The 27,177-nt window shown below is 37.5% G+C and overlaps 1 protein-coding gene and 2 long non-coding RNA genes across 4 annotated transcripts in view; 2 read left to right on the plus strand and 1 right to left on the minus strand.

The window, feature by feature from the left end:
• The window catches only part of LOC311618188, a 407,984-nt gene extending 393,732 nt beyond the window's left edge, over nt 1-14,252 (plus strand). Inside the window, exon 2 of the long non-coding RNA XR_014794256.1 lies at nt 14,176-14,252. This is a non-coding gene — a long non-coding RNA (uncharacterized lncRNA). The remainder of the gene's footprint in view (nt 1-14,175) is intronic.
• The window catches only part of LOC311618195, a 696,016-nt gene that overhangs the window by 643,847 nt on the left and 24,992 nt on the right, over nt 1-27,177 (minus strand). Inside the window, exon 2 of one of the 2 annotated variants that reach the window (XR_014794268.1) lies at nt 14,163-14,254. The exons of the other annotated variant lie outside the window; for it this stretch is intronic. This is a non-coding gene — a long non-coding RNA (uncharacterized lncRNA). Of the gene's footprint in view, nt 1-14,162; nt 14,255-27,177 lie in introns of those variants that run through there. 2 annotated transcript variants of the gene reach the window in all.
• On the plus strand, nt 14,270-15,564 carry LOC311618175 (mitochondrial nicotinamide adenine dinucleotide transporter SLC25A51-like). Its single transcript, XM_084875521.1, has one exon. The coding sequence runs from the start codon at nt 14,496-14,498 to the stop codon at nt 15,387-15,389; it is 894 nt and encodes a 297-aa protein (XP_084731647.1). The 5' UTR covers nt 14,270-14,495; the 3' UTR covers nt 15,390-15,564.

Genomic DNA, 27,177 nt, shown 5'->3' on the forward strand with positions numbered 1-27,177 from the left:
TTCTTTACCTCCTTGGTTAAGTTTATTCCTAGCTATCTTACATTTTATTTTTTATGTTACAATACTTATTTATTTTATCTTTTTTTTTTTTTTTTTGCAATGGTAAATGGGATTTTTTGTTTTTGTTTGTTTCTCTTTTGGTGAGTTCATTATTACTGCATAAAAAGGCCATAGATTTCAGGGTGTTAATTTTGTATCCTGCTACATTGCTGAATTTATTTATTAAGTCTAGCAGTTTTTGATGAAGACATTAGGTTTTCTATGTATAATATCATGTCATCTGCACATAATAAGTTTTACTTATTCTTTTCCAATTTGGATACCTTTTATTTCTTCTTGTTGTCTGATTGCTATGGCTAGCACTTTCAGTACTATGTCGATAGGAGTGGTGAATGTGGGCATCCATGTCTTGTTTCTGTTCTTAGAGGAAATGGTTTTAGTTTTTGCCCATTAAGTATGATTTTGGCTGTAGGTTTGTCATATAGGGCTTTTATTCTGTTGATGTATGATCCCTCTATTCCCACTTTGCTGAGAGTTTTTATCAATAAAGGGTGTTGAATTTTCTCAAATCTTTTTCTATATCAATTGATTTGATTATATGATTTTTGTCTCTCAATTTGTTTATGTGATGTACAACTTTTAAGGATTTATGGGTATTATAAGAGCCTTGCAACTCTGGAATAAATCCTACTTGATCATGATGTATGTAATGTAATGCTGGATCTGATTTGCTAAAATTTTGCCCAGGATTTTAATATCTATGTTCATGAGGGATATCAGCCTGTAATTCTCTTTCTTTGTAATGTCTTTATCTGGTTTTAGGATTAGGGTAATGCTAGCTTCATAGAAGGAGCTTGGAAGTGTTCCTTCTTCTGAATTTTATTGAATAGTCTGAGGAGGATAGGTTTAAGTTCATCTTCAAATGTTTGGTAAAGCTCCCCTGTGAAGCTATTTAGACCAGGAATTTTGTTTGCTGGAAGGTTTTTGTTTTGTTTTTCTGCTTCAATTTCAATGGTAGTTTTAGGCTTATTTAGGTTTTTTGAATCCTCCTGATTGTGTTTTCAAAGATTATATTTTTCTCAGAATATGTCCGTTTTGTCTAGGTTATCCAGTTTGTTGGAGTAGAATTGTTCCTAGTATTGTTTTTTGTTTGTTTTTTGTTTGTTTGTTTGTTTTAATAATCCTTTCTATGTGGGGTCAATTCTACACAGCAAAAGAAACCCTCAACAGAACAAAAGACAGCACACTGCATGGGAGAGCATATTTACCAATATTATATCTGATAAGGGTTTAAACTCCAAAAATTTATAGGGAACTCATACAACTTAAGATATAAAAGATTAACAATCCAATAAAAAAAATGGGCGAAGAACCTAAATAGATAATTTTCTAAAGAAGACATAAAAAAAGACCAAGAGACATATGAAAACATGCTCAAAGTCATTAATCATCTGAGAGATACAAATCAAAACGACAATGAGGTACCATCTCTCACCTGTCAGAATGGCTATTATCAACAAATCAACAAAGAACAAGTGCTGGCGAGGATGTGAAGAAAAACGAATCCTCGTGCACTGCTGGTGGGAGTGCAGACTGGTGCAGCCACCGTGGAAAACAGTATGGTGTTTCCTGGAAACGTTAGTAATGGAACTTCCATTTGATCCAGTGATCCCACTTCTAAAAATAAATCCTAAGAAATCAGAAACACCAATCAAAAGGACACATGCACCCCTATGTTCATAGCATCACAATTTAAAATAGCTAAGATTTGGAAACAGTCTAAGTGCCCATCACAGATGAGTGTATTAAAAACATGTGGTACTACTATACAATGGAATACTACACTGATGTTAAAAAAAAAAAGACCTCTTAAGAACTCTTATTATTCATAACAACATGGATTGACATGGAGAGCACTATGCTAAGTGAAATAAATCAGTTGGAGAAAAATAAATATCACATGATCTCACTTGTTTGTGGAATATAATAACCAACATATACTGATGGACAAAAATAGATCCAGAGACACAGAAGCATTGAACAGACCATCAAACCTCAGAGGAAAGGTATGGGAGGGTGGGGGGTGGTAAGAAATCAACCAAAGTACTTTTATGCTGACACATAAGCATAACCAATTAATACAGATAATAGAAGGGTGAGGACATGTCCTGGGGTTGTGTGGCTGGGGAGAGGTCAGTGGGGAAAATGAGATATACGTAATACTTTAAGCAATAAAGAATGGATATTAAAAAAAAAGTAAATTTCTGGTACAAATTTCCTGTATTTGTAATGATAGGTACTATCTTTAGTAGTACTTAATTCTAGAATACTCAATCTAAAGTCTTACTGTACCATAAAAATGCCTATTGATTCCAGGTAATTAGTTCCCTAAAGATTAAACCTTCATTTGAAACAAAAGAAGTAGAACAATGTTGCATCCTTACAATAGAAAGTACTGATTATAATTACAGATAAATGGATATATTATCTCATTGTGTGTAGCTAGAACAAGTTGAAGGCATATAACTGCCAAACACAATTTTTGTGACTGTTATTTAGAAATTGGAATACTATTATGATGCAGAGATCAGTTATTCAGATTTAGGAATACTGGTTCATTATTCAAAATTATTTTACATCAACCTTTGTCTTGTCTATACAGTGGTGCCTCACACAACGAACTTAATTCATTCCAGGAGCAAGTTTGTTATGCGAAAAGTTCGTTATGTGAAACTCGTTTTCCCATAACAATACATGTTAAAAAAAATAATTCGTTCTGTAGCATAAAATATGCTAAGATGACATAAAAAAAGATAAATTTTTTGTTATTATTTTTATTTAGATACATCTAAAAACATAATTTAAAAAAAAAACAACACATTTTTTTAATTTTAAGACAGACTAAGTAGAGTCTACCGAATCTTGCACATCTTCATCCATTTTCTGCTTTTTGGCCGATGGTTTCATGAAAAACCTGTCCAAAGTCGTTTGTTTTTCTCTTTTCTCCAACATCTGCCGGAAATAACGGACAAGAGTATCGGAGTAAAGATCGCTGATCTTGTTTGCTTCAGCTGAATTTGGATACAGTGTATTGAGTTTAACTTAAAAGGACCACTGCCGTGATACGTGCGTGATTTAATTCGTAATGAAGAACGATTGCCGCGATACGTGCTTAAGTTAAGTGCAGTGACTAACGACTGCCTGCAGTGCCTGCGCAGAAGGATGCAATACATCGGCAGCGATCGTGGAAGCTCGGGCAAAGCAGTCGTGGAAGCTCGGGCAAAGCGGTCGTGGAAGCTCGGGCAACTTCGTTGTGTGAAACGAAGTTCGTTGTATGAATCATGAAATGAAGTTCGTTGTGTGCAGCGTTCTCTGTGCGAGGCGTTCTTTATGCGAGGCACCACTGTATGTCAAAAGAATTATTAGTCTGAAATTCCCCCTATTTAGTAATGATTTTATGAAACTACTAGAGGCCTAGTGCATGAACTCATGCACAGGTGGAATGTCCAGCCAGACCAGTACCAATAGCCAGATCTGGGCTGGGCCTGTCGTGAGGAGGAGACAGAGGGAGGTTGGCCAGCCTGCCTTCCCCGATTCTGCCTAATCAGGGCCAAGCCAGTGGGTGGTGGGTGGAGGGAACGGGAGGAGGGAGGTGCCATGAGCAATGGGTTGGTGGGTCCTGCTCCCGATTGGGGAGGGGGGCTGACTGGGGCAGGGGTGGCCATAGGGAGGGGCTGTGGGTGGTAGGCCAACTGGACTTGCCTCCGAATGGGGCTGGGAAAGGGGTTGTAGAAGGTTGGCTAGATAGCCCCATCCCAAAATAGGGTGTAGGAGGCCAATTGGGGACCAGCATCCTGGAGGAGGGGCCATGGGTGGTTGATCACTTACCATTTCCCTGATTGGAGTAGGGGGCGGTGGGGCTATGAGGGGCAGAGCTGGCTTGGGGTAGGGGCCCGCCATGGGCTGATTGGGGTGGTGTAGGCCCATCAGGGGCAGGGCCAGCCAGGGGAGGGGTCTCAGGAGCTTGGCTGGCCAACCTCACCCCCTATTGGGGTGGGGGTGGATTAGGGGTGGGTTTGGCTATGGAGAGGGGCTTCAGGCCAATCGGGGTGGGGCAGGCTGATTGAGGGTGGTGCTGGCCTGAGGGAGGGGCCTTGGGAAGTTGGCCAACTACCCTGCTCCTGATTGGGCTGTTTCGCTGGCCACAATGGGCATCATACCACCCAGTTGCTCTGATGTTACAGCATTCTGGTCACTGGCTTCATATATATATATATATATATATATATATATATATATATATATATATATATATATATATTTTTTTTTTTTTTTGAGAAAGTAAAATAAATTGACACTCACATTTGCTTTTGTTTCTATGACCTGAAAATCAATACTTGCAGATATTGATCATTTTTTCTGCTGTTCTCTTGACCAGTGGCTTAGATGTATAGTTGTTTTCTATTTGTTTTTTTCACCACACTGGTTCTGCATAGAGAAAGAATAAAGCTTCTACTCAATGCAATTTTCTTACTTCAGATCTTAGTTATAGGAAAGGAATTGTGTACCTTTTTTCTCTTCTCTTTCCTATGTAGATTTGCACACGTTTTTCCATAAAAGCATTGTGTGTGTGTGTGTGTGTGTGTGTGTGTGTGTGTTAAGTTTTGATATTCCAGTATTTGTTTCAATACTAGAGAGATGACAGGGAACAATAATAAATCTCTGCCTTCATTGTATGTCCACTCTATGGGGAAATTCAGAAACTAAACACTAAGTGAATAAATAAATTCAATGATTTCCCAATCACTGAATGTATAAAGAAACAAATAACATGAAGATGTGATAGAGAGTGACATGAGGTTTTGATGGTTAGGAAGAAGCTTTAGATAGTGATGTCAGTAACGTCCTTTTTGTGACAATGACATTCGAACAAAAACGTATCTGATATAAAGGGACAGGCTATACAAAGTGTTGAGAACAGCACACTCAAAATACTCTGGGGTGAGAACATGCTTAATGTGTTTGAGGAGGCGAAATAAGTCTAGTGTGACAGTTGGAAAATGAGTGAGGAGGGATTAAGAGGTGAGGTTGGAAGAATAAGACAGATGATATAGAGCCTGCTTTAATATGATACACAACCTGAATTTTATTGCTAGAAAGCCACAGGTATTAGAGTGTAGTGTTTGCCTCTAGAGGAACTGGGAGAGACTGGGGAATGTATGCGCCTGTCTATAATTGCCAATGAAAGAAATAGCAAGTTAATATAGAAGCATTCATTCTCAATAACATTTTTGTACTTTCTAATATTAGGTAAGGTGTTTGAAATACTGCTATAGATGCTTTCAGTGTTTGATGAACAAGAAAAACTTCATTTTCATATTATATTTAAAAATCAGGACTCTTTTAACAGATTGTTCTCAAAAGTAACTTCATTTATTAACATAATTGTTCTAAGAAATAGAATAGCATTTCGTTTAAAAATGTTTTAAGATAAGCATTAAGAATGATAGAATCAAGGAATTCTGGTACTTGGACCATATTTGGTATAATTTCAAATCTTATTTTTTCTATTTCTTTTTCACTGCTAATTATATTGCACCTTTTTGATAAGTTATACTTATTTGAGACATCCTAATTATTTCTTCAGTGCAATTTATGTTGTAAGACATAAAGTAATAGAATAATACAGCAACTAAAAATGGATTCAATTGTCATATTTAAAACCTGTTTCAGTCATGCATAGTATAATAGCTTTTTCTCATAGTACTCTCCTATGCACTATTGTCTCTGTGAATTTTGTTTTTGTTAATATCCATCAGTATTACTTAAACTATAAGAACCTATTAAAATACTAAATTTATCACACAAAATATCGAGTCATACTCACCAGAGCAGCAACAATTTTTCTTCCTTAGTAATATATTTTACATAAAATATTCTGGAAACATTTTGTTCACTATAGAAGTGGCCTTCATTCAGAAATTTATAAATGTTATTTTGACAGCTATGTTATATACTGCAGGATTTCAGTGAAATACCATGAAATTGAAGTATCTTGATTATCCTTTTAAGATATGAACAGCTCAAATGCTTTACTTATTAATGGGAATAATATAAGATCTAAGTGGAAAAAAAGCTACGTACTGTGAATGATTTTAAGGTTCTTAATCTATGATTTTGATAGGTTTTTAAAATAATCATTATCTATTCATGTACCTATCTATTCATGTACCTATCTCCTATTCATGTACTTACTATTGATGAAAAGCATGATTCAATGCCATACTTTCGTTAATAGTAGGAGGAGAACTTTCACTCATTGCAGCTGTCCAGGCCCCCATAAATCCACTTCTTCTATAATAAGTTCCTCTTACCTTGGAGAGAAGGAGTTTGTAGGCTGATTATAATCAGAGTTTAGGTCATCTATTAGTCAATACTTCAAAAGCAGAAAGAATTAGTGTTTATTTTCAGTGCCATGAATTAAATGATAATTTATTTTCATTGCAATATTTTTTTACGTTTGTGTACATTTCCCTTGGGACCCCTCTAGGAATCTGATATAAATGACAAGTTGAATTCAGGCATTCTTAGGCCTGTGACCCTAAGTTAATATAATAGCATGAAAAGTAACATGCGACTCTATTTGGATTTGCTGCACCTTCAGGGGTGTAGTTATTAAAAGGAAAGACAAGTTAGCTGTCTTCAAAAAGTTCAGACACATATAAATATCATCCAGCTGCATGTTGATTTAATGGTTGGAGTGTCCTCCCCTTTGTCCCTTGCACTGAAGGGTCATGGGTTTCTGGGTCAGAGCACATACTCAGGTTGAGGGTTCAATCCAGGTTGGGGCACAAAAGGGAAGCAATCAGTAATCAATCAATCAGTGTTTCTCTCTCACATGGATGTTTCTATCTCTCTCTCTCTCCCTTTCATTCTCTCTAAAATAAATTTACCATATTTCCGGCATATAAGACGACCCCCTAATTTTACAGTTAAAACATAGGTTTAGGCCTATATTTGCTGTATAAGACTACCCCCCACTTCCGAGGCAACACCAGTTCTTTTTTTTAATAGACCACCTCTCTGTCTCTGGCCAATCTGAGCAGACTTTTTATGCATGCAAATTATACATGTTCTGAACCCAAAGCTACACTGTGTTCTAGTAAAAAGCCTGCTCAGATTGGCCAGAGTCAGAGAGGAGGTCTATTAAAAAAAGAACTGGTATTGCCTCAGAAGTGGGGGGTAGTCTTATACAGCGAATATAGGCCTAAACCTATGTTTTAACTGTAAAATAGGCTTCGTCTTATACGCCGGAAAATATGGTAAAAACTCACAAACATAACCTCAAGTGGGGAATAACAAATAAAAATAAAAATATAAATATTGAGTTATTGCTCTATAGATAGCAAAATACAGAGATGCACATTTTATTCTGCTTGGGTATGCAGAAGAGGAGGAGTATTTATTTATTTTTTATTGTTTTATTTTTATTTTATTTTATTGATTTTTTACAGAGAGGAAGGGAGAGGGAGAGAGAGTTAGAAACATTGATGAGAGAGAAACATCGGCCAGCTGCCTTTTGCACACCCCCTACCAGGGATGTGCCCTCAACCAATGTACATACCCTTGACCGGAATCGAACTGGGACCTTTCAGTCCGCAGACTGACGCTCTACCACTGAGCCAAACCGGTTTCTGCAAGGAGGACTATTTAAACTGGATATGATATTTGAGTTTGACTTTGAAGGGTGAATACATTTTTTTAGATGTAGACAAGAAAGGACATCCTATGTAATAAAAGCCTAATATGCAAATCATCTGAATGGTGGAACAACCAGTTGGCAGGGGGCAGGGCCAGTGAGTGGGTGGGATCAGACCAGCCAAGGCAGGTGCCAGTGGGCAGAGGGGAGGGACAGTGATTGTGAGATGGCAGCAACCAGCAGTTGTGGAGGGGCGATAAGGGTGTGGGGCCGGCCACTCACTGGCTGCCTCCAACCCTGATCTGCCCACAGGTCACCTCCTGCAGAGGGAGGCCAGACTGTGGCTTAAGCCATCAGTTGGACATCCCTCGAGGACTCCTACTCTGTGATAGGATGCAGGCTGAACTGAGGGATCCCCATGAGTGCACACATTTTTGTGCATCAAGCCTCTACCAATAAAATAAAAGGAGCAAGTTTGAGCAAATGTTTTAATACATTTTTATTAAAATGATCAGAGGAAGATATGCTAAAGATTGGGAAAATATATAAAGACAGAATCAAAAAATACTTTCAGTAGGAAATAATCAAGTTTTGGAATAATAATAATGCCCTAGTATTGAGAAAAAAGAGTGAGATAAGAAAGAAAAAAGATGTTTTTCTGTGTTATAGAGATCCTGTTGAATTCTAAGTGAAAAACAAAAGGAGAGAAGCTTGTTTTAGAAAGTGGTTCTTAAGAAAACTTTAGAGATTGGTTTGAGGAATCAATACAAAAGTAAGTGAAGAAGCATAGGGAACAACTGGAAATGAATGTATGCTGCTTAATTCCAAATATAACTTTAGAATTTATCATGATATAGATGATATATGGTAAGTTGGGCAAAATATATTCTGAAAATACATTTAACAGTGTGTCAGGTAAATTTTGGTTTAAAATATTGTTTTTATTGTTGAATTGGAAGTGGCCAAGGAGAAGTGGGAATAATATAGATAAAGCACTCAGAAACCTTCTGGGCACTCCTTTCTGATTTTCAAATGAACAGAGTAAGCCAGGAACAGGAAGCCAACTTCAATGAAAATCATCACATGGTCAAAAGGAATGGGAACAGTGGGCCAGCCCTGGGATGGCAATCACAGAGTATTTCTGAGTCTATGAGGAGGGAGACATCAGAGTCTCCCAGATTTCCCAAGGTAAATACATCTGAGGGCTCTCACTTTGATGGGAGTCCAGATTAATGTGAAAGGGGAGCACTCAGCTGAGCACACGACCAGGTCATTTGCTGCTGCAGAGACATTTCTTTGGCCATAATAGCATGGGAGAAAGTCAGTAATCCGTTTCCTCTTTCCAATGCCCATTTTAATCTATGTCAGTAGGGCAGTTCATTTTAATCAATAAATAACCATATTGTTTTGTTTCTAAATCTCAGGAGAGAGTTTCTCAATACAGTGACACAGCAGCAAGCTGGACATTAGTAAACACACAATATAAAACAGGCAGGAGTTATGAAGAGAAACTGAATTCCCCAGTAGTCGGTGCAGGTAGTAGTTTGATCACTGTTCTGCTCAATATTACTGCTAATATGAGAGTGTTTATTCCCTAAACTTGAAACTTTGGTTTCCTTCCATATAATAAAATGTTAACAGGTTCCAGGATAGAGGAATTTTTTTTGCATGAAATTAATAGTCTATCCATAAAATAAAGACAGAATATTGTTATAATTAAGAATATTCATAGTAAAAAGGTAACAGAAAATCATAAATGAGAGACTTCTTGAAAACATGATATTGCATTTGATAACTATTCAATAACTTCTTAATTTGAACCAAGAGCCTTGGGATATATTGATGGCATTTAAAAATAATTTCTATGTATTGAAATTCTTATGGTATTTTTAGACCATCTCATTGGCTGGTATCTCTCCAGCACCAAATGATATATTATTTTTACTGGCCATCAAAGTAACATAAAGCATTCTGAGATAGGTAGTCATGTGGATTGCTAGCTTGGAGACAGAAGATGATAGTGTCAAAGAATATCTGCAGAAGAAATATTTATACTTTTTATAAGAACTAATATGATAAAAATGTCTTATCTGAATTAGATTATGAATGAAATGTTAAATTAAATTTATTCATCATTCTTATCAATAGATTTTACTCTCTGAATGCTAAAGTAAAAATGATTTTTTCCAGTCCCCTGGTGGGCCAAACATGATAGGAATTAATTTTGATAAAAATATTGAGTATAATTTCCAGAGGGAAAAAGTTAAGCATTCTTGGGACCTATAACTATTGAACAAGCTATTACTACATTATCTCAGGCCATCAGTGGCAAAATACACTGGGTTTTGTGTTAAAATGGATTTCTCTGGCCCAGCTGGTATGGCTCCATGGTTGAGCATTGACCAATGAATCAGGAAGTCAGGGTTCTATTCCTGGTCAGGGGCCATGCCTGGGTTATGGGCTCCATACCTGGTTGGGGACATGCAGGAGGCAGCTGACCAATTATTCTCTCTCATCATTGATGTTTCTATCTCTCTCTCTTCCTCTCCCTTCTTATCTGAAATCAATAAAAATGTATAAAAATGGATGGCCCTGTTCTCCAACCTCTCTTATTTAATTAGAATAGCTATGAGTAAAAAATAGAACATGCATTTTTAAGCAAACTGGTAATGTGAATCTTATGCACACGAAGACTTAAGAACCATTAATATAAAGATAGGTGGTTGTTATTGTTATTTTATTCTTCCGCTATCCTTTTATAACACAGTATGAATTGAAATAAATCTTGGAAAACCATACTCTCCGTAAAATGCATCTATACTAAGCAGCCAAGGTGCCCAATTATGAGGCAAAGATCACCGTTAAAATAGGCAAGAGAGGTGGCTTCAAAAACAGTCTAAGTGGGGGGCTGGTTGAGTTCACTTTGTAAGAACTATAAGAAAGAGCAAGGATGTCAAAAACTAATCTGATTGTAGTTTAGAGTTTGGACTGGAGTGCTGACCACAGCGAAAGAGAAGAAGAAGAAATATAGAAGGACTGGTCAGAGTGTGCTGTAAAACTTCTCAGGGAAAATAAAATACTTCATCAGCAAAGCTTAAGGCTATGGGTAGGAAATGTATAGAAAATCTGCAAATAAAATAAAAACCATTAACATTAACATGAAGAAAATGAGAGAAAAAAAGCGTTGCTGAGAAAACTTCTAGAGTATATGAGAATGAAAGGGCAACAAAACTGTTGAGTCATCAAATCGTCATTAACCTGAGGAGCAAGTAGAGATATGAAAAATAATTGACTCTAGCATAGAGTATGAAATGTTGTAAAAGTTATGTCACTACAAGAAATATCATAGTAAATAGACAATTGAAAGTGTGGTCTAAATTTGGGACATATAGTTAATTATATGGTGATATTTTGCATCAGTAACTAACATATTTGCATTACACAGAATAGTCTCCTTTTTATACAGGTGAAGACTATTCTGAGGGTTTGCTACGCAGAAGGAAGAGTTATAGATATTTGAAGGTTTGTAATAAATTGCTTTAATAGGGAAATGCCCTGGCATTTAGGGGGCAAGCAAGTAATTCTCTACAAGTGAGAAAGAAGGCTATATTTTAGAGAGCAGTGAGTGGGGGGAATGGCAGACTTCTCACAACTAAATTATGGAAACCAAATGCATTTCTACCTAGCTCCTATTTGGATCCATTCATAAGTACTTGAAAAAAGTTTTCTTTTACACTAAAATCCATATTATGAAACACTATCTAAATTAACAACTGCGTCCAATAGTTCTGCCTTAGTCTTTATAGAATAAACAGAGCTCCTATAACATAGACTCTGAGCCCAGTCAGTGTAGCTCAGTGGTTGAGCATTGATCTATGAACCGTGTTCAATTCCTGATCAGGGCACATGCCCTAGTTGTGGCTCAGTCCCCAGTAGGGGAGATGCAGGAGGCAATCAATAAATGAGGTTTCTCTCTTTCTATCCCTCTCCCTTCCTTTTTGAAATCAATAAAAGTATATTAAAGAAACATAGACTCTGATTATTGATTTGCAGGCTTTCAGTCATTATACAGTTTGTGTTGCATGTACCTGCTATAATGTGACATAATGTAATGTAATGTTATGATATAATATAATTATCTATATATATAAAAGCATAATATGCAAATAGACCAGATAGTAGAACAACCAGTCGCTATGACATTCACTGACTACCAGGGGACAGATAATCAACACAGAAGCGGCCCCCAGCCTGCAGGCCCCAATCACCCCATGGGGAATGGGGAACTGGGGATGGATGGTGGCAGACACGGGTGGTGCCAGGCCAAGGTGGGTGTGAACGAGCAGGGCCCTGATTGCCCCGCTGGTCGCCCTACACACAGAAGTGTTGGCTATAGAGGGGCAGGGCCAGCTTCTGGTAGCTGGGGAAGATCAGCCCTGATCACAGGAGAGGCTAGAGACCCTACCCCTGCACAAATTTTGTGCGTCAAGCCTCTATAGTACAATATAATATAAAACAATCCTAATATATATAAAGAGCTAAGTGGCGTCATGACCGAATGGGTGACTGGTCACCATGAGGTACATGGAGCACCTCTCAGTCCCCCCTTTCTCCCAGCCCCCAACCCGCTCACCATGAGGGGAGGCTGGCAGGGGGGTGGGACTGGAGACTGTGGAGTGGCAGTGGCAGACTGCTTTGAGGGCTTATCAGAGCAGTCACCCAGGCAGCAGCAAGTTTCACGATGCAGTCACGGGGTGCGGGAGTTTCATGGAGCAGTTGTGGGGTTGGGAAGCCTCATGGAACAGTCAAGGGGTTGTGAGCATCACAGAGCAGCCCAGGGCAGGGAGCTTCAGGTAGCATCGCAGTGCGGCAGCACAGGGCGATTTCATGCACACTGGGCCTCTAGTATAATAAACGTAATATAATATAATTAATATATAATATAATATAATATAATATAATATAATATAATATAATATAATATAATATAATATAACATAATTAATATAATATGAATCATGTACCTAAAAGCAGTGACCAGACTAATTTACAAAAATTGACAACACATATATGAAATTAGAAGTTGACTTTATCCCTAGCTGATTTGGCTCAGTGGATAGAGCATCAGCCCATGGGCTGAAGGGTTGTGGGCTCAATCCCGAGTGGGGAGCATGCAGGAGGCAGCCAATCAATGAATTTCTCTCATCATTGATGTTTCTCTCTCTCTCTCACCTTCTTCCTTCCTCTCTTAAATCAATAAAATATATATATTTATAAATAAAATAAGTTGACTTTATTTTGAAAAAAATTACAATAAATTGTCAAACCTCATTACTGCTTTGCCTTACTGATGATGAAAGTGTTTGAACTTGGTGGTGTATGTAACTTACCATGAGAGAAAATCTTTATACATCATAAAAAGTTTTGAAGTTGTTGCATTACAGGCATAATATATGCATAATCAAAAGTGTTTATACCCTAAGTACTAAAGAGTACACAGAAGAGGAATTGTGAAAAATTCACTTGTTGGACCTCAGTTTAAATCCATCACACTCAGCTTAAATAGCCATTATAAAATCATAATGAAGATTTCCTTTAAATTAATCTTCCCATTCTCCCCAACACATGCATCCTGATCTTCACAGAAACAAAATAATTATGAGATATAGCTTTCCTTATAATCAAGTTAAACTATGGAATAATAGGCATGTTCAGATACAGTCAATAGAATTTTGCTACTAAGGGCATCTGATGTTTGCCATTAAAGGGCATCTGATGTCTGCCATTATATTTTTATTATTTAAATCTGTCCCCACAATTTCAGAAGTATCTTAAAATTATTCTCTAGAGAGGGAGACTAAAGAAATATGCACATATTTAAATAAAGAATGTTTTAAGCTCTTGAGTAAAATAACCCAGGCTATTTTACTTTGTGTAATGTGCCTTTGAATAGGCTCTGACTCATTCCTACTTACATAAAAATTTTAGATTTTAAAATATAGGTAAATAGCATATAATGCAATTCACTTTGTTATACTAGGATTTTATAGTCTAAGAAGGAAACTTCTCTTTTTAATTTAGGTAAATCTCTTAGCAATTTATCATTAATATTTGTTCTGAAAGTACTAGAGGCCCAGTGTAAGGATTTGTGCACCAATGGGGACCCTCAGCCTGGCCTGCAAGATCAGGCCAAAACCGGCTGTCCAACATCCCCCTAGGAGTCCTGGATTGCAAGAGGGTGCAGGCCAGGCTAAGGGACCCCGCCAGGGCACAATCAGGTTCTTGAAGGGATCATGGGAGGGCCCCAGGATGTGCCTAGCCCATCTCACCTAGTCCAGATCAGCTGGACCCCACAGCAGCCAGGGAACCTACAGGTCTGAGCATCTGCCCCCTGGAGGTCAGTACACGTCATAGTGACTATTCGAACAGTCAAACAATCAGTGGGAAGCTCAGCATATTAGGCTTTTATTATGTAGGATTGTAAAAAAAAAAAAAAAAAAAAAAAAAAAAAAAAAAAAAAAAAAAAAAAAAAAAAAAAAAAAAAATTATAAAACGCTGCGCGGGCTCGCTCGCTCGCCGATCCTGCGGCCGGCGGCTACCGGGCGTGGGGCCGGCGCCCGCGGCGATGGGAAATCCAGTTATCAAAAAGACTTCAGAAAAGAGAACCTAACATCCATTAACAATGGAAAAAATTGAAAATGCTACCAAAAAGCTACCATTCCTCAAAACACCAGGCCCAGATGGTGTCACAGGTTAAAAAAAAAATCCTTCATGAAGAAGACAGATCTTAAGCTACATGATGGATTCAGAAGCGCATAAAGAGAGGTCGCCAATCATAACATCTTCAAAACAAGACATATCACCTCATATCACAGATGCTTGTGAGAGGAAACATTATTTGTGTGGCTGCTGTGCAGCTTTCAGCAACGTAGCGATCACGTTTCCCATTCAGAAGGTCCTCTTCCGGCAACAGCTGTACGGAATCAAAACCAGGGACGCAGTGCTTCAGTTGAGGAGGGATGGATTTCGAAACTTGTATCGCGGAATTCTTCCCCTACTAGTGCAGAAGGCAACTACACTGGCGCTTATGTTCGGTCTGTATGAGGATTTATCTTGCCTTCTCCGTAAGCATATCGGCTCCCCAGACTTTGTAACCCGTAGCGTGGCAGCCATACTCGCAGGGACAACAGAAGCAATTTTCACTCCATTGGAAAGAGTTCAGACACTGCTTCAAGACCACAAGCATCACGACAAATTTACAAACACTTACCAGGCTTTCAAGGCACTGAAATGCCATGGGATCGGAGAGTATTACCGAGGCTTGATACCTGTTCTTTTCCGTAATGGGTTCAGCAACGTCCTGTTCTTTGGCCTCCGGGGCCCCATCAAGGAACACCTGCCCACCGCAAGGACCTACAGCACTCACCTGGTCAACGATTTTATCTGTGGAGGCCTGCTGGGTGCCATGCTGGGAATCCTGTTTTTTCCAGTGAACATTGTAAAAACTCGCATGCAGTCTCAGATTGGTGGGGAATTTCAGTCTTTTCCCCAGGTTTTCAAAATAATCTGGTTAGAACGAGACAGGAAACTGACAAATCTCTTCAGAGGTGCCCCTCTGAATTACCACCGGTCTCTCCTCTCTTGGGGCATAATCAATGCAACTTATGAATTCCTGTTAAAGATTACATGAGAGAAATAAAATTAAGTGCCATGTACCTACTGACTAGAGACCTTTAAAGAAGAATGTAGTTTGGCCTCGTTCCTAATTGGCCAATATAAGTTGGTGTCGAAAGTTCAGGGCACAATGAATTATGGCAAAGCTGTTTTCCTTAAGCACCAACAAATTCAGAATAAAAGGTTTGAGTAGAAAACAAAAAATTATAAAACACATACTGAGTAATAATTACATTTATAACATAATTAAATTATGTATTTCAGTAAACTTTGTATTATTAAATGTTTTTTTGTTATACTTTGAAAAAGAAGTAGAATATATATTTCAGTCTGTAACTATTGGAGCAAATATTAGGTGCTTGTTTGTTTCAGTTTATTCAACAATAACTCTTTGAGATACCATAGGAAAAGAAACAAAATATGTAAACAAAAATAAAAACCTTAAAGTATATTTTCTATGAAAATTAACTTTATAAAAAAAGTAAAATAAATTTTATTTTATTCCACAAAGCACAAACTTCCTAGAGTAGACAGTAAAATCAGAAATTTTGTATTTCTCTAAGAAAAAATACAATTACACAGCTAAATCAAACCAACATCTTTTTTTATTTCGGAATTATATACGAACAATACAACCAACAAGTAAAAAAAAATTGATAAAAAGAGTATGAAAAGAAAACTTAAAAATATAAAGAAATAGAAAGGTGAAAAATTAATAAGTAGGTTAATATAATTGTCAAAAAAAGTTTAAAGCTTGTTTTTACAATAGTAATATATAGTGAATTCAATAGTAAAATTACATATTAAACTACCTATCTCTATCTATCTATCTATCTATCTATCATGTATCTATCTATCTATCTATCTTCTTCTTCATCATCATCATCATCATCATCATCATCATCATCTATCTATCATCTATCATATATCTATCTATAAAAGCCTGTGACCAAATGACCAAACAATCAAATGACCATAGACTGGTTGCTATTATGCACACTGACCCCAGGGGGCAGACAGTCAATGCAGGACCTGCCCCCTGCTGATCAGTGCCCTCCCATAGCCAACCTCCCATGGTACATCCCCATGGCCGGCTGGCCTCAATCAGCCCCAATCCGGACTGGGCAAGATGCCCTTATGGGTCCCCATTGCCAGCCAGGCCCAGGTACACCCCCATGCACAAACTGTGCACCAGGCCTCTAATATATATATTGCTGTGAATGGGATATTTCATGCAAAGATACTTGACCTTTAAAAATATATATTGAAATTTTTATGCCAAAAATATCACATGTATTAATGATTACCATTAGCATGATTATTCTTTTTGCTTTGATATATATCTTCTTTTCAAGAACTAAGACTGTGAGCTAGTGAATTTATGCAGTGTGTTAGCAAATTTGCCAATGTTCATTTGATGGTGCAGTTTTAGGACAATAATTTATGTAGAACACTAATTTAAAAAGTGAATTTTTTCAGAATCATTAGAAGTAGCAACTGTTTCTGTATAAATTATATGAATACAAAATATGTATATACATAATCTTCATTTTATAAACTAGATACTAAGAAGAGTGCATAAAAGAAATATGTTAATATGTAACCTGTCAAACAACTTATCTGGTCTTTTTCTTGTTCTCATATTTTCTATTAGTATACAAATATTATATATGCTCCTGTATGGTAAAATTTAAGAATTGAACTAATGTCTTTTAATCCACTCTCCTCCTATCTACCATCATGTTTTTCCTAAAATGCAAATAGGATTAAAACATTTCCTTCATAATAGCTATCAGTGAAGTTCCATTGGTTTAGGATAAAATACATAGTATTCAGCCAGGCACAGAAACCCTTTTATAATCTGACCTCTGCCCTAATCTGTTGAGGTTATTTATTGCAACACATAAAATATGCATATACATATATATACCCATTCATGTGTTTACAGTCCACAGAGTATATTATCACACTTAATACTCTTTACCCATATCCTTCTCTGTATTGTTTATATTGTAAGTCTTTTAAACTGCCATTGACTACAGAGTAACTATCCCATCTCTTTGCATAAATTATTCCTTTTTCGTAGGTCTATCCATGTACTACCATATTGTTTTGTGATCAATTTGCTTTTTTTCTCATTCCATAAAAATAGAAATGGGGTGCTGGAAGTCTTATTTAATATTTCAGTAGCACAAACTGAAAACATACCCTAAAATATGTGGAAAATATAAATTTATAATTGTTGAGTACCTAATTTTCTTCTCAAAATCCCTAATTTTACAGATGAAGGAAACATTTAATTAAGGTGACATTAATAATTAAGTTGCTGAGATTTGGACCCAGTTTTTGACAGTCCTGAAGTTCTCTTTATGCTATATCACATTCCTAAAGTATGCAACTGAGTAAAACTTTGGAACTTACTTTACTTATGCTATCTGTTCATTGGTACATCTTAGGTAAGGCAAAATAATGGTCATGGTTGGAAGCAGTAAATCCAGGTTGATCCAGTTATCTTTTTTCTGATTTAGGAGGAATGAGCTGTTTTTTCTATGGGTGTTTGAGCAAAGTTGTCTTACCCACTGATGATTTATTTTGGGTGATCCACTTGACCAATAAAGCTTTTTATTACAGAGGATCCACTATCCAGTGTGATTAAATATATGCAGTTGGCTTATCCAGGGATAAACAAGGAAAACAGACACATGTGTACATATAACCCAACTGAAATCACTGAACTATGTAAAAATCAAGAAGGTAAGGCTATATCTTGCAAAATTAGAGGTATCCCCTTTGCAATGTTGTATGTTTTCATTATTTTAAGACCATGTGTCATAATATGATTATAAAATCATGAAAAATTTTAAAACATGTTATTTAAATAACATGTCGATTGTGGTGTTCTAATATACATTAGTTCAGAAATGTATAGATTTCATGTATAATTACATGGATTAGCTCTTTTCAGTATGTCCAGTGATGAATGTTTTCAATAAACATGTATTTAAGATTAGGAAAACATTTTTTATTGTGTCTATTTTTTAACTAAATAAATTGATTTTGACTTGCTATTTGTCAAAAAATTACTATGTATTTTCTTTTCCTCACAAATTGCATCTGCATAATAGTCCTCTCTTAATCATGCTTTTGCTTTTCTCGGTTTGTTACCTGCACTCAACTATAGTCTGAAAACATTAAATGGAATGCTTCAGAAATAAACAATTTGTAAGATTTAAATTACATGATGTTCTGAGGAGTGTGATAAAATGTCTGAGTGCCATTGTAATACCTGGAATGTCCAGAGCGTCCACCCTGTGTACGCTCCCTGCCCGTTAGTTCCTCAGTGCTGTCTCAGTTATCCCACTGCAGTGCTCATGTTCAATAACCCTTGTTTTACAAAACAATGCCACATTTACACAGCCTTTATTATAGTATCGTTATAATTGTCCTATTGGTTGTTATTTATTATTGTTAATATTTTCCTGTGCCTAACTTATAAATTAAACTTTATTATAGTTATGAATATATAAGAAAATACAAAATGTTAACATATATATATATATATATATATATATATATATATATATATATAGTTTGGTAATAACCACATTTCAGGCATCCACCCACTAGGAGTCTCAGAATATATCCCCCTTATATAAAAGGAAGAGTGAATGCTGTATTTACATACACACACACACACACACACACACACACATATGTGTATATACATAAACATATATATGTATCTTTTATTTCTCCCTGTAGAATTTTATCCAATTTTTTTAAAAAAGTTATTTTCTCTCCCAAATTTTGATGCTCATTTATAATCAAATTTTGTTCCTTTTAAAGATAATCTTATTCGGAATATTTTCCCCTTTAAGATGAGGAACATACATTGATAAGTACTATAGGAGTTGGTTGTTACTCACAAACAATGGTCAACACTCAGACAACACAGTTTGTAATGAATAATTTCGGATCAAAAAGGTCAAAAGAAATTATCTATCTGTCTATCATCTATCTATCTATCTATCTATCTATCTATCTATCTATTTACCTATCTATTTCTATATATCTGTATTAATAAAAAGGTAATATGCTAATTAGACCAGATAGACTGGACATCTTCCGGACATAATTCCTGACAAAGCCAGGAGCATGGCAAGTGAGCCTGCAAACCGCCCATGGCCCCTTACTCAGGCCGGTCCCACCTCCCAGTGGGGACCCTGTACCCTGATCAGGAGTGTGGGTGGCCTGCAAATCCCATGGGCCCTTGCCCCAGATGGCCCCTCCTCCCAGTGGGGAGCCCCCACCCCAATCCAGGGCCTCTTTTAGGGCAGGCCAGCCAGCCTCCACCTGTGCACCAGGCCTCGATCCTGTATATAGGGGTGTCGAACTCAATCAGAGAAGGGGCCAAAATCTAAAATCCAGCCTAAATCGCGGGCCGAATGGTTTACTGAACAGTCATAAACTGACAATGTCATAAACTGACAGCGGAGTGCAGTGATGACAGCGGAGTGCAGTGATGACAGGGCCACATTGCAAGGCCTGGCGGGCTGGATTTGGCCCACTGGCCTTGTGTTTGACACATGTGCTGTATAATAAAAGAGTAATATGCAAATTGACCTTAAAGGTCAGAATGACCATTGGACCACCTCTTGGTCCTTTTCCCCAGCTGGCAGGCTCTCATTGCCTGTTGGCCACCTGTGGTGGGAGCAGGGACAACAAGCAGGCAGGAACAGCAGACCTCTCAGTCCCTTCCTTGACCATCAGGCACCAATCACTCGATGGTGACTTGGGGACAGGGGGTGGGTGCTGATGGGGAGCAAGGCCCACTGTGTGCAGCGGGGAAGATGGCCCTGATCTCAGGCCAGGCCTAGGGACCATACCTGCGCACAAATTTCGTGCACTGGGCCTCTAGTGTACACACACACACACACACACACACACACACACACACACACATTTTTTTTTCTTCTTTCTATCTGTCCATCTGATCATTTTATCTATCATGGGAAGATATTAACTAGGATTAGTTCAAATTCTCTTTAGAGTACTGCTGATCACTCCAGTTACTATGGTTGCCTACTTGACTGAACCTTCAATTCCTATATTTATATATACTATAAAATATATTTATATTTATATCTTAGATATATCTATACCTGTATCCACATTTATACCTAGATAGCATTATTTAAATTTTTATTGTAAAACATAGTATATATGCCTTCTTTTAAGTTTTAGGAGACTAAGAATTTCTCAATATTGCTGTTGGTATCTTCAACAAATTATTGCATACTCTAAATATTAATGTTTGTGTAATTGGTTCCAACTTTTTAATCTTTTTAAATTATGTTTATCTCCTATTTCTGTTTTTCTTTTATATTTTTTCATCACAAATTATTGGAGGCTAGTTAATGTTGTTTCTTCATCTTATTTTTAAAAAACATATTTTATTGATTTTTTTTCCTTTACAGAATGGAAGGAAGAGGGACAGAGAGTTAGAAACATCAATGAGAGAGAAATATCAATTATCTGCCTCCTTTATACCTCCTACTGGGGGTGTGCCCACAACCAAGGTACATGCTCTTGACTGGAATTAAACCTGGAACCCTTCAGTCCGCAGGCCAACGCTCTATCCACTGAACCAAACCAGTCAGGGAATGTCTCCTCATCTTATATAAAGAAGTCATAAGAGAAGTGGAAACCATTAACCTTTGTTTACACACTTTTCTATATGATGTATTACTCTTTTTATTCTTTTTTTATTGACTTTATTTTATTTTTTAAAAATATATTTTATTGATTTTACACAGAGAGGAATTAAGAGGGACAGAGAGTTAGAAAAGTCGATGAGAAACATCAACCAGCTGCCTCTTGCGGGCCCCCCCCCTCCCCCCCCCGCACACTGGGGATGTGCCTGCAACCAAGGTACATGCCCTTGACCAGAATTGAACCCCGGACCTTTCAGTCCGCAGGCCGACGCTCTATCCACTGAGCCAAACCGGTCTCGGCTATTCTTTTTTATTGACTTTATTGAGGTATCAATGCTTAAAAAATTATACAGGTTTCAAGTGCACAATTCAACAACAAATCATCTGTGCACTGTTTTGTGTGTTCACCACTCAACATCAAGTCTCTATCTGTCACCATTTATCCCCCCTATACCCTCCTCTACATTCCTCCTCCCCCTCCCCCTTACAATCACCACATGTATTTCTTTTTAATTAATAAGGATATTTTAAATATTTTTGTCTGTTCAGAAATAAAAGATAACATTCCTATTTGCATTTGTTAGTTGCAAGTATTTCATATTATGCCATTACTTTTCTGAATTTATGCTTTCAATAAACATGTATCCTAGAGACATTTTGTTTTGATCACAGTTCTCAGAAATTATTTTTATTATGAAGTTTTCTTTTTAAAATTAATATACTTTAATATTTAGAATAGTTTTAGACTTACAGAAAAATAATTAGGAACTATAGCAAGTTCCCTTATACCTTTGTACCCAACTCACATACAGCATCTCCAACTAGAAGCATCCTGCACCAGAGAGGTACATTTGCTATAACTAGTGAACCTACATTGGCACATTAATATCACACAAAGTCTATAGTGTAAATGAGGTTCACTCTTTGTGTTGTACATATATCTTTTCACAGATGTATAGTGATGTGTACAACCATTAAGATGTATAGAATAGTATCATTGCCTTAAAGATCCCCTTACCCCACCTATCCATCCAGTTCTTCAGAATGTCATAAAGTTGAAAACACTCAATATGCATCTTTTTCATATTGACTTGTCTCAGTTATCAATATTCATTGAAGGTTTCTACATGGATTTCTATGGCTTGATAATTCATTTCTGTGTGTGTGTGTGTGTGCGCTTGCACGCGTGCGCGCTTATGACTTTTAGAGTAGTTTTAGGTTTACCACAAAATTGAAAGGAGATACAGAAGTTCCCCATATAACCCCTGTCCTGGTATTTTGTTACAACTAAGGAAAGGTTATAATTTGAATTAATATGATTATATATCAAAGTAGATTCACTCACAAATAGACCCACCCAGAAAAAATGTATTACCAGTTACCTGGGCATCCACTAGGCCAGTCGAGTTGGTCCATTCAATAACCATCACATGTGCTTTAAGAAAACAATACTTGATATAAAGTTTGGTCCTATGTAAATAAATTATGTTTTCTATTTATGAATGTGACTACCTGAGGTATTGGCTGGCAAAATTGCATTATCTTATATTCATGAGGGGAAATGCTGAAAGATGAAAATGACTAAGCATATACATGGAACGTAATTTTGGAATTTAATATTCCTTGTTTACCCATCCTTGAAAACATCCAACCTTCACATTTTTCATTATGTGAATTAATATTCATCTTTTTGTTTGTTTAAGTTGCAGCCAAGGGAATCCAACTGATCCTAATGTCCATAGACAAGGTTGTGGAAAAACAAAGTGTATTTTATCTTCAAAAAACTTTTGCTTATTCCAAAGATATTTTTGTTGTTTAAATAAAAAAAATCAGAGTTTATTATACATTCATATAAATTCAAACATACCACATACATCAATAATACATATTTCATAAGGTATATATGTATATTTATATGCATGTATGCATTTGATAAGCATTAGAGGGTATACATGGTGATTTGGAGGAATATAGACTAAATGATGAACAGTGAATATTTTTTCAAAGCATTGAGTTGTTCAAAGTAGTTCTAATATTGATCTATTAGAGGCACGGTGCACAGATTTGTGCCCTGGTGGGTTCCCTTGGCCTGGCCTGTGGCCTCTTTCAATCCGGGACCTCTCAGGGGATGTCAGACTATTAGTATTAGCCCAGATTCCTGCACTGGGAATCCAGTCTGTTCCATGTTTCCATACCTGTGTGTTAAGCTTCTGGCCCCTGGTAGTCAGTGTGTGTCACAACTACTGATCAAATGGTTGAATGGTCAAATGATTGTTTAGGCGCGTGCTTATGACTTTTAGAGTAGTTTTAGGTTTACCACAAAATTGAAGGGAGATACAGAAGTTCCCAATATAAACCCCCCTCCCCCATGCACTGGGCCTCTATATATATAGTAGAGGCCCAGTGCATAAAATTTGTGCATGGGGGGAGGTATCTCTCAGCCCAGCCTGCTCCCTCTCCAATCTGGGACATGCCTCTCACAATCCAGGACTGCTGGCTCCCAACTGCTCGCCTGCCTGCCTTTTTGATTGCCCCTAACTGCTTCTGCCTGCCAGCTTGATTACTCCCTAACCACGCCCATGCCAGCCTGATGGATGTCTAACTGCTCTCCTGCCAGCCTGTTTGCCCCCAACTTCAGTCCTCTGCTGGCCTGGTCACCCCCAACTGCCTTCCCTTGCAGGCCTGGTGCCTCCCAACTGCCCTCCATTGCAGGCCTGGTCCCTCTCAACTGCCCTCCCCTGCTGGCCATCTTGTGGTGACCATCTTGTGTCCACATAGGGTCAGGATCTTTGACCACATGGGGGCAGCTATATTGATCTTGTGTGTTGGAGAGATGGTCAATATGCATATTACTCTTTTAGAGGCCTGGTGCATGGGTTGGGGCCAGCTGGTTTGCCCTGAAGGGTGTCCCAGGTCAGGGTGGGGTTTCCTGGAGGTGTGGGGTGGCCTGAAAATAAGACCTAGCGCATCTTTGGGAGCAAAAACTAATATAAGACACTGTCTTATTTTCGGGGAACATGGTAAGTTCAGTGTCTTTAACCTTAAGTATTTAATGGTCTCATATCAAATTTGACATTTCTTGACATCTTATGCATGATTTTGTATTTTATTGTTGGTTTGCTTTGTTCACTAATTTATTTTGTCATCCATTTATACATATGAAACATAACTTTAAGGGACAACTATTTTTTAGAAATGGAACTAATCTCAATGCATGGAAAATTGGGCCAGTCACTTGCTATGCAGGTGATAGACAGAAGGATTCCATTCTATTATTCGGGAAAGATCTGTACCATAGCATATAACCACTAGCTTCAAGTCTCTCATAAACAGTTGAAATGTGTCTATTTTGAATTGAGATATGCTGTAATAGTAAAATACACATTAGATTTCAAAGATTTAGTAACACATAAATAACTAAAATTTTTAAATTATGTTTCATCATTTATTTTTTACTTTTTTAAATGTGACCATTTTACATTTTTTAAATCCTATATTATAAAGAGATAATATGCAAACTGACCATCACTCCAACACACAAAATGGCTGCCCCCATGTGGTCAAAGATAGCTGCCCCCATGTGGATGATGGCCACCATTAGATGGTCACCGCAAGATGGCCAGCAGGAGAGGGCAGTTTGGAGGGACCAGGCCTGCAAGATAGGGCAGATGGGAGGGACCAGGCCTGTAAGGGAGGATGGTTAGGGGCAACCAAGACTACAGTGGAGGGCAGTTGGGGGCACCAGGCTGGCAAGGGAGGGTAGTTATGGGTGACCAGGCCAGCAGGAGAAGGCAGTTTGGGGGAACCAGGCCTGCAGGAGAGGACAGTTGGGGGCAACCAGGCCAGCAGGGGAGGGAAGTTAGGGGTGAACAGGCTGGGTGGGGAGGGCAGTTAGGGGCAATTGGACTGACAGGGGAGCAGTTAGGCATCAATCAGGCTGGCAGGAGAGTGGTTAGGGGGTGATTATACTGGTAGATAGAAGCTATTAGAGGCAATCAAGTAGGCAGGCAGATGAGCAGTTGGGATCCCACAGTCCTGGATTGTGAGAGTGATTTTCCAGATTAGAGAGGGTGCAGGCTGGGCTGAGGGACACCCTCTGCCCTGTGCATGAATTTCCAGAAAGTTACATATGTGATTTATATTTTTGAATCCTGAATTATTTTGCATAGTGATGTGATAGACCATCCACTTTTCTATTATCCAATCTGATTTCTCAGACCTTATATGAAATTTACTCCATTGTTTCTATCTATGTATCAATATTTGTTATGTTATTTATTTCTGAAAAAATTCACAATTTCTTTTGGCAAACATTATTCCTTGTGCATGTTTGGCAAATAGTAGATGCTTAAGAAATGTTTGCTAAATTCATGTTGTTAGTGAATAAAACTGCATATTTTGCATACAATTAACAAAAATTTGTAGAACTATTGAAAATCACTTTATTTTTTAAATTAAGGATGTATTTTCTTTAAGTAAGTCCTTCATCTTTCTAAGTATCTAACAAGACCTCATTCTATGTATCTTCATAATTACTAGAGAGCAATTCATGCTAATTAATTTAAATTCCATTGATTCTAAAATTTTATATTAAGCACCTGCTATGTATCAGGCTTTATTTTAAGTAGTGGAGATAGGACAATGAACAAAAAGATATACCTTCTTTTCTGGACTAGAATTCTAAATATTGTATACAGGAAAGAACGCAACACAAATAATATAATCTAAAATATTTCAAAGACAATAAAATAAGAAAGTAATTTTAGATTATGTGATTAGGGGAGGCATTTTTAATGGTTGTAATTTGAGCTGAAAATTAAGTAATGAAAAGGAGTAGGTATACAATGGGGTTGGTGCAGACTATTAATGATGGGTGAAAGAACAATTATTGGGGTCCTGAATTATGAAGAAGCTTGGCATGCATGAAGAATAGCAAGAAAGCCGATATGCCTGGAGTATAGTAGAATAGGAAATGAGGTCAGATAAGTGGATAATCCTAGTTGCAGTATATCCTTGTGCACAAAGCAAGCTAGTTGGATTATTTTATAAGGTCAATAAAAAGTCATTGGATTGTTTGGTATTTGTGGGTGACATGATCTTATGTATATGGTAAATATATTACTCTGTTACATAAAAAATGGATTTTAATGCAGTGGGTATGATTTGCTACAATCAGAGAGAACATTTAGCAAGATGTTTTAGCAAAACGTGAAAAATGATGATGTCCATCAAACAGAAGTCTGCAATGGAGATGGACAGCAGAGATTGTGGCTTAGTACATCACTTAAATCTTTGCTCTGTACATGCTCTCTAACACTAAGTAACCGATAATAACTATTTTTGTGCAGTGTATATACAGTGCTCCAAGTTTTAGTTAAAACACTCTAATATATTGCCTGATGTAGGAAGCGGTTATAGGGTTGAGCCTCGGACTGACCTGCTGGCAAAGTCGCAAACAAGTCTCAGCTTGGAGGGCACAGTTCTCTAAGGATAATTAGGCTTGATCTTGTGACTGCTCCCTAGATCTTTCCTGGGTAGCTAATGGACTGTGGGAGGGGCAGCAAGTGCTGCCAAAACAAGTGAAACTTACAAGAACATTGTAAACTACCTTGTTTGTCCCTGACTATAAATAAAGCATCAGCTTTGCAGTCTGGATCTGCTCTGTGGCCTCAGCCAGGCACAGAAGATCCACCTAGACCCAGCCTTTTCTCTTTGTCTACCATTTCTCCACCCTTCATCTCCCCCACTCAGGCTCGCGGAACCCTTGGCTGTGCTGGCACTGCACAGCCTGATACTTTCAATGACCAGGGAGTGAGGATGGAGTTTTACCTGGTTTTGATGCTCTTCTTAATGACTAACCCTTAAATATGATTAAAAAAATTCTCTCCAGTTCTCCCCATAGGTTGGTTCTCAGCTTGGAGCATCCTCATGGTTACCTGCAGTCAATTTGTTCTATAGCTTCTTCTAGTTTATTTCTACATACAGCTATTTCCATCAGACTTTCATCTTTAGGAATTACTCAAAACTATGGTTCCCTGATGACATTTTTGTCACTTTTATGGTGTTATAATAGATTTATTCATTTTGAAA

The sequence above is a fragment of the Pipistrellus hanaki genome (assembly GCF_964339955.1).
Source record: "Pipistrellus hanaki genome assembly, chromosome: 2".
Taxonomy (NCBI): domain Eukaryota; kingdom Metazoa; phylum Chordata; class Mammalia; order Chiroptera; family Vespertilionidae; genus Pipistrellus; species Pipistrellus hanaki.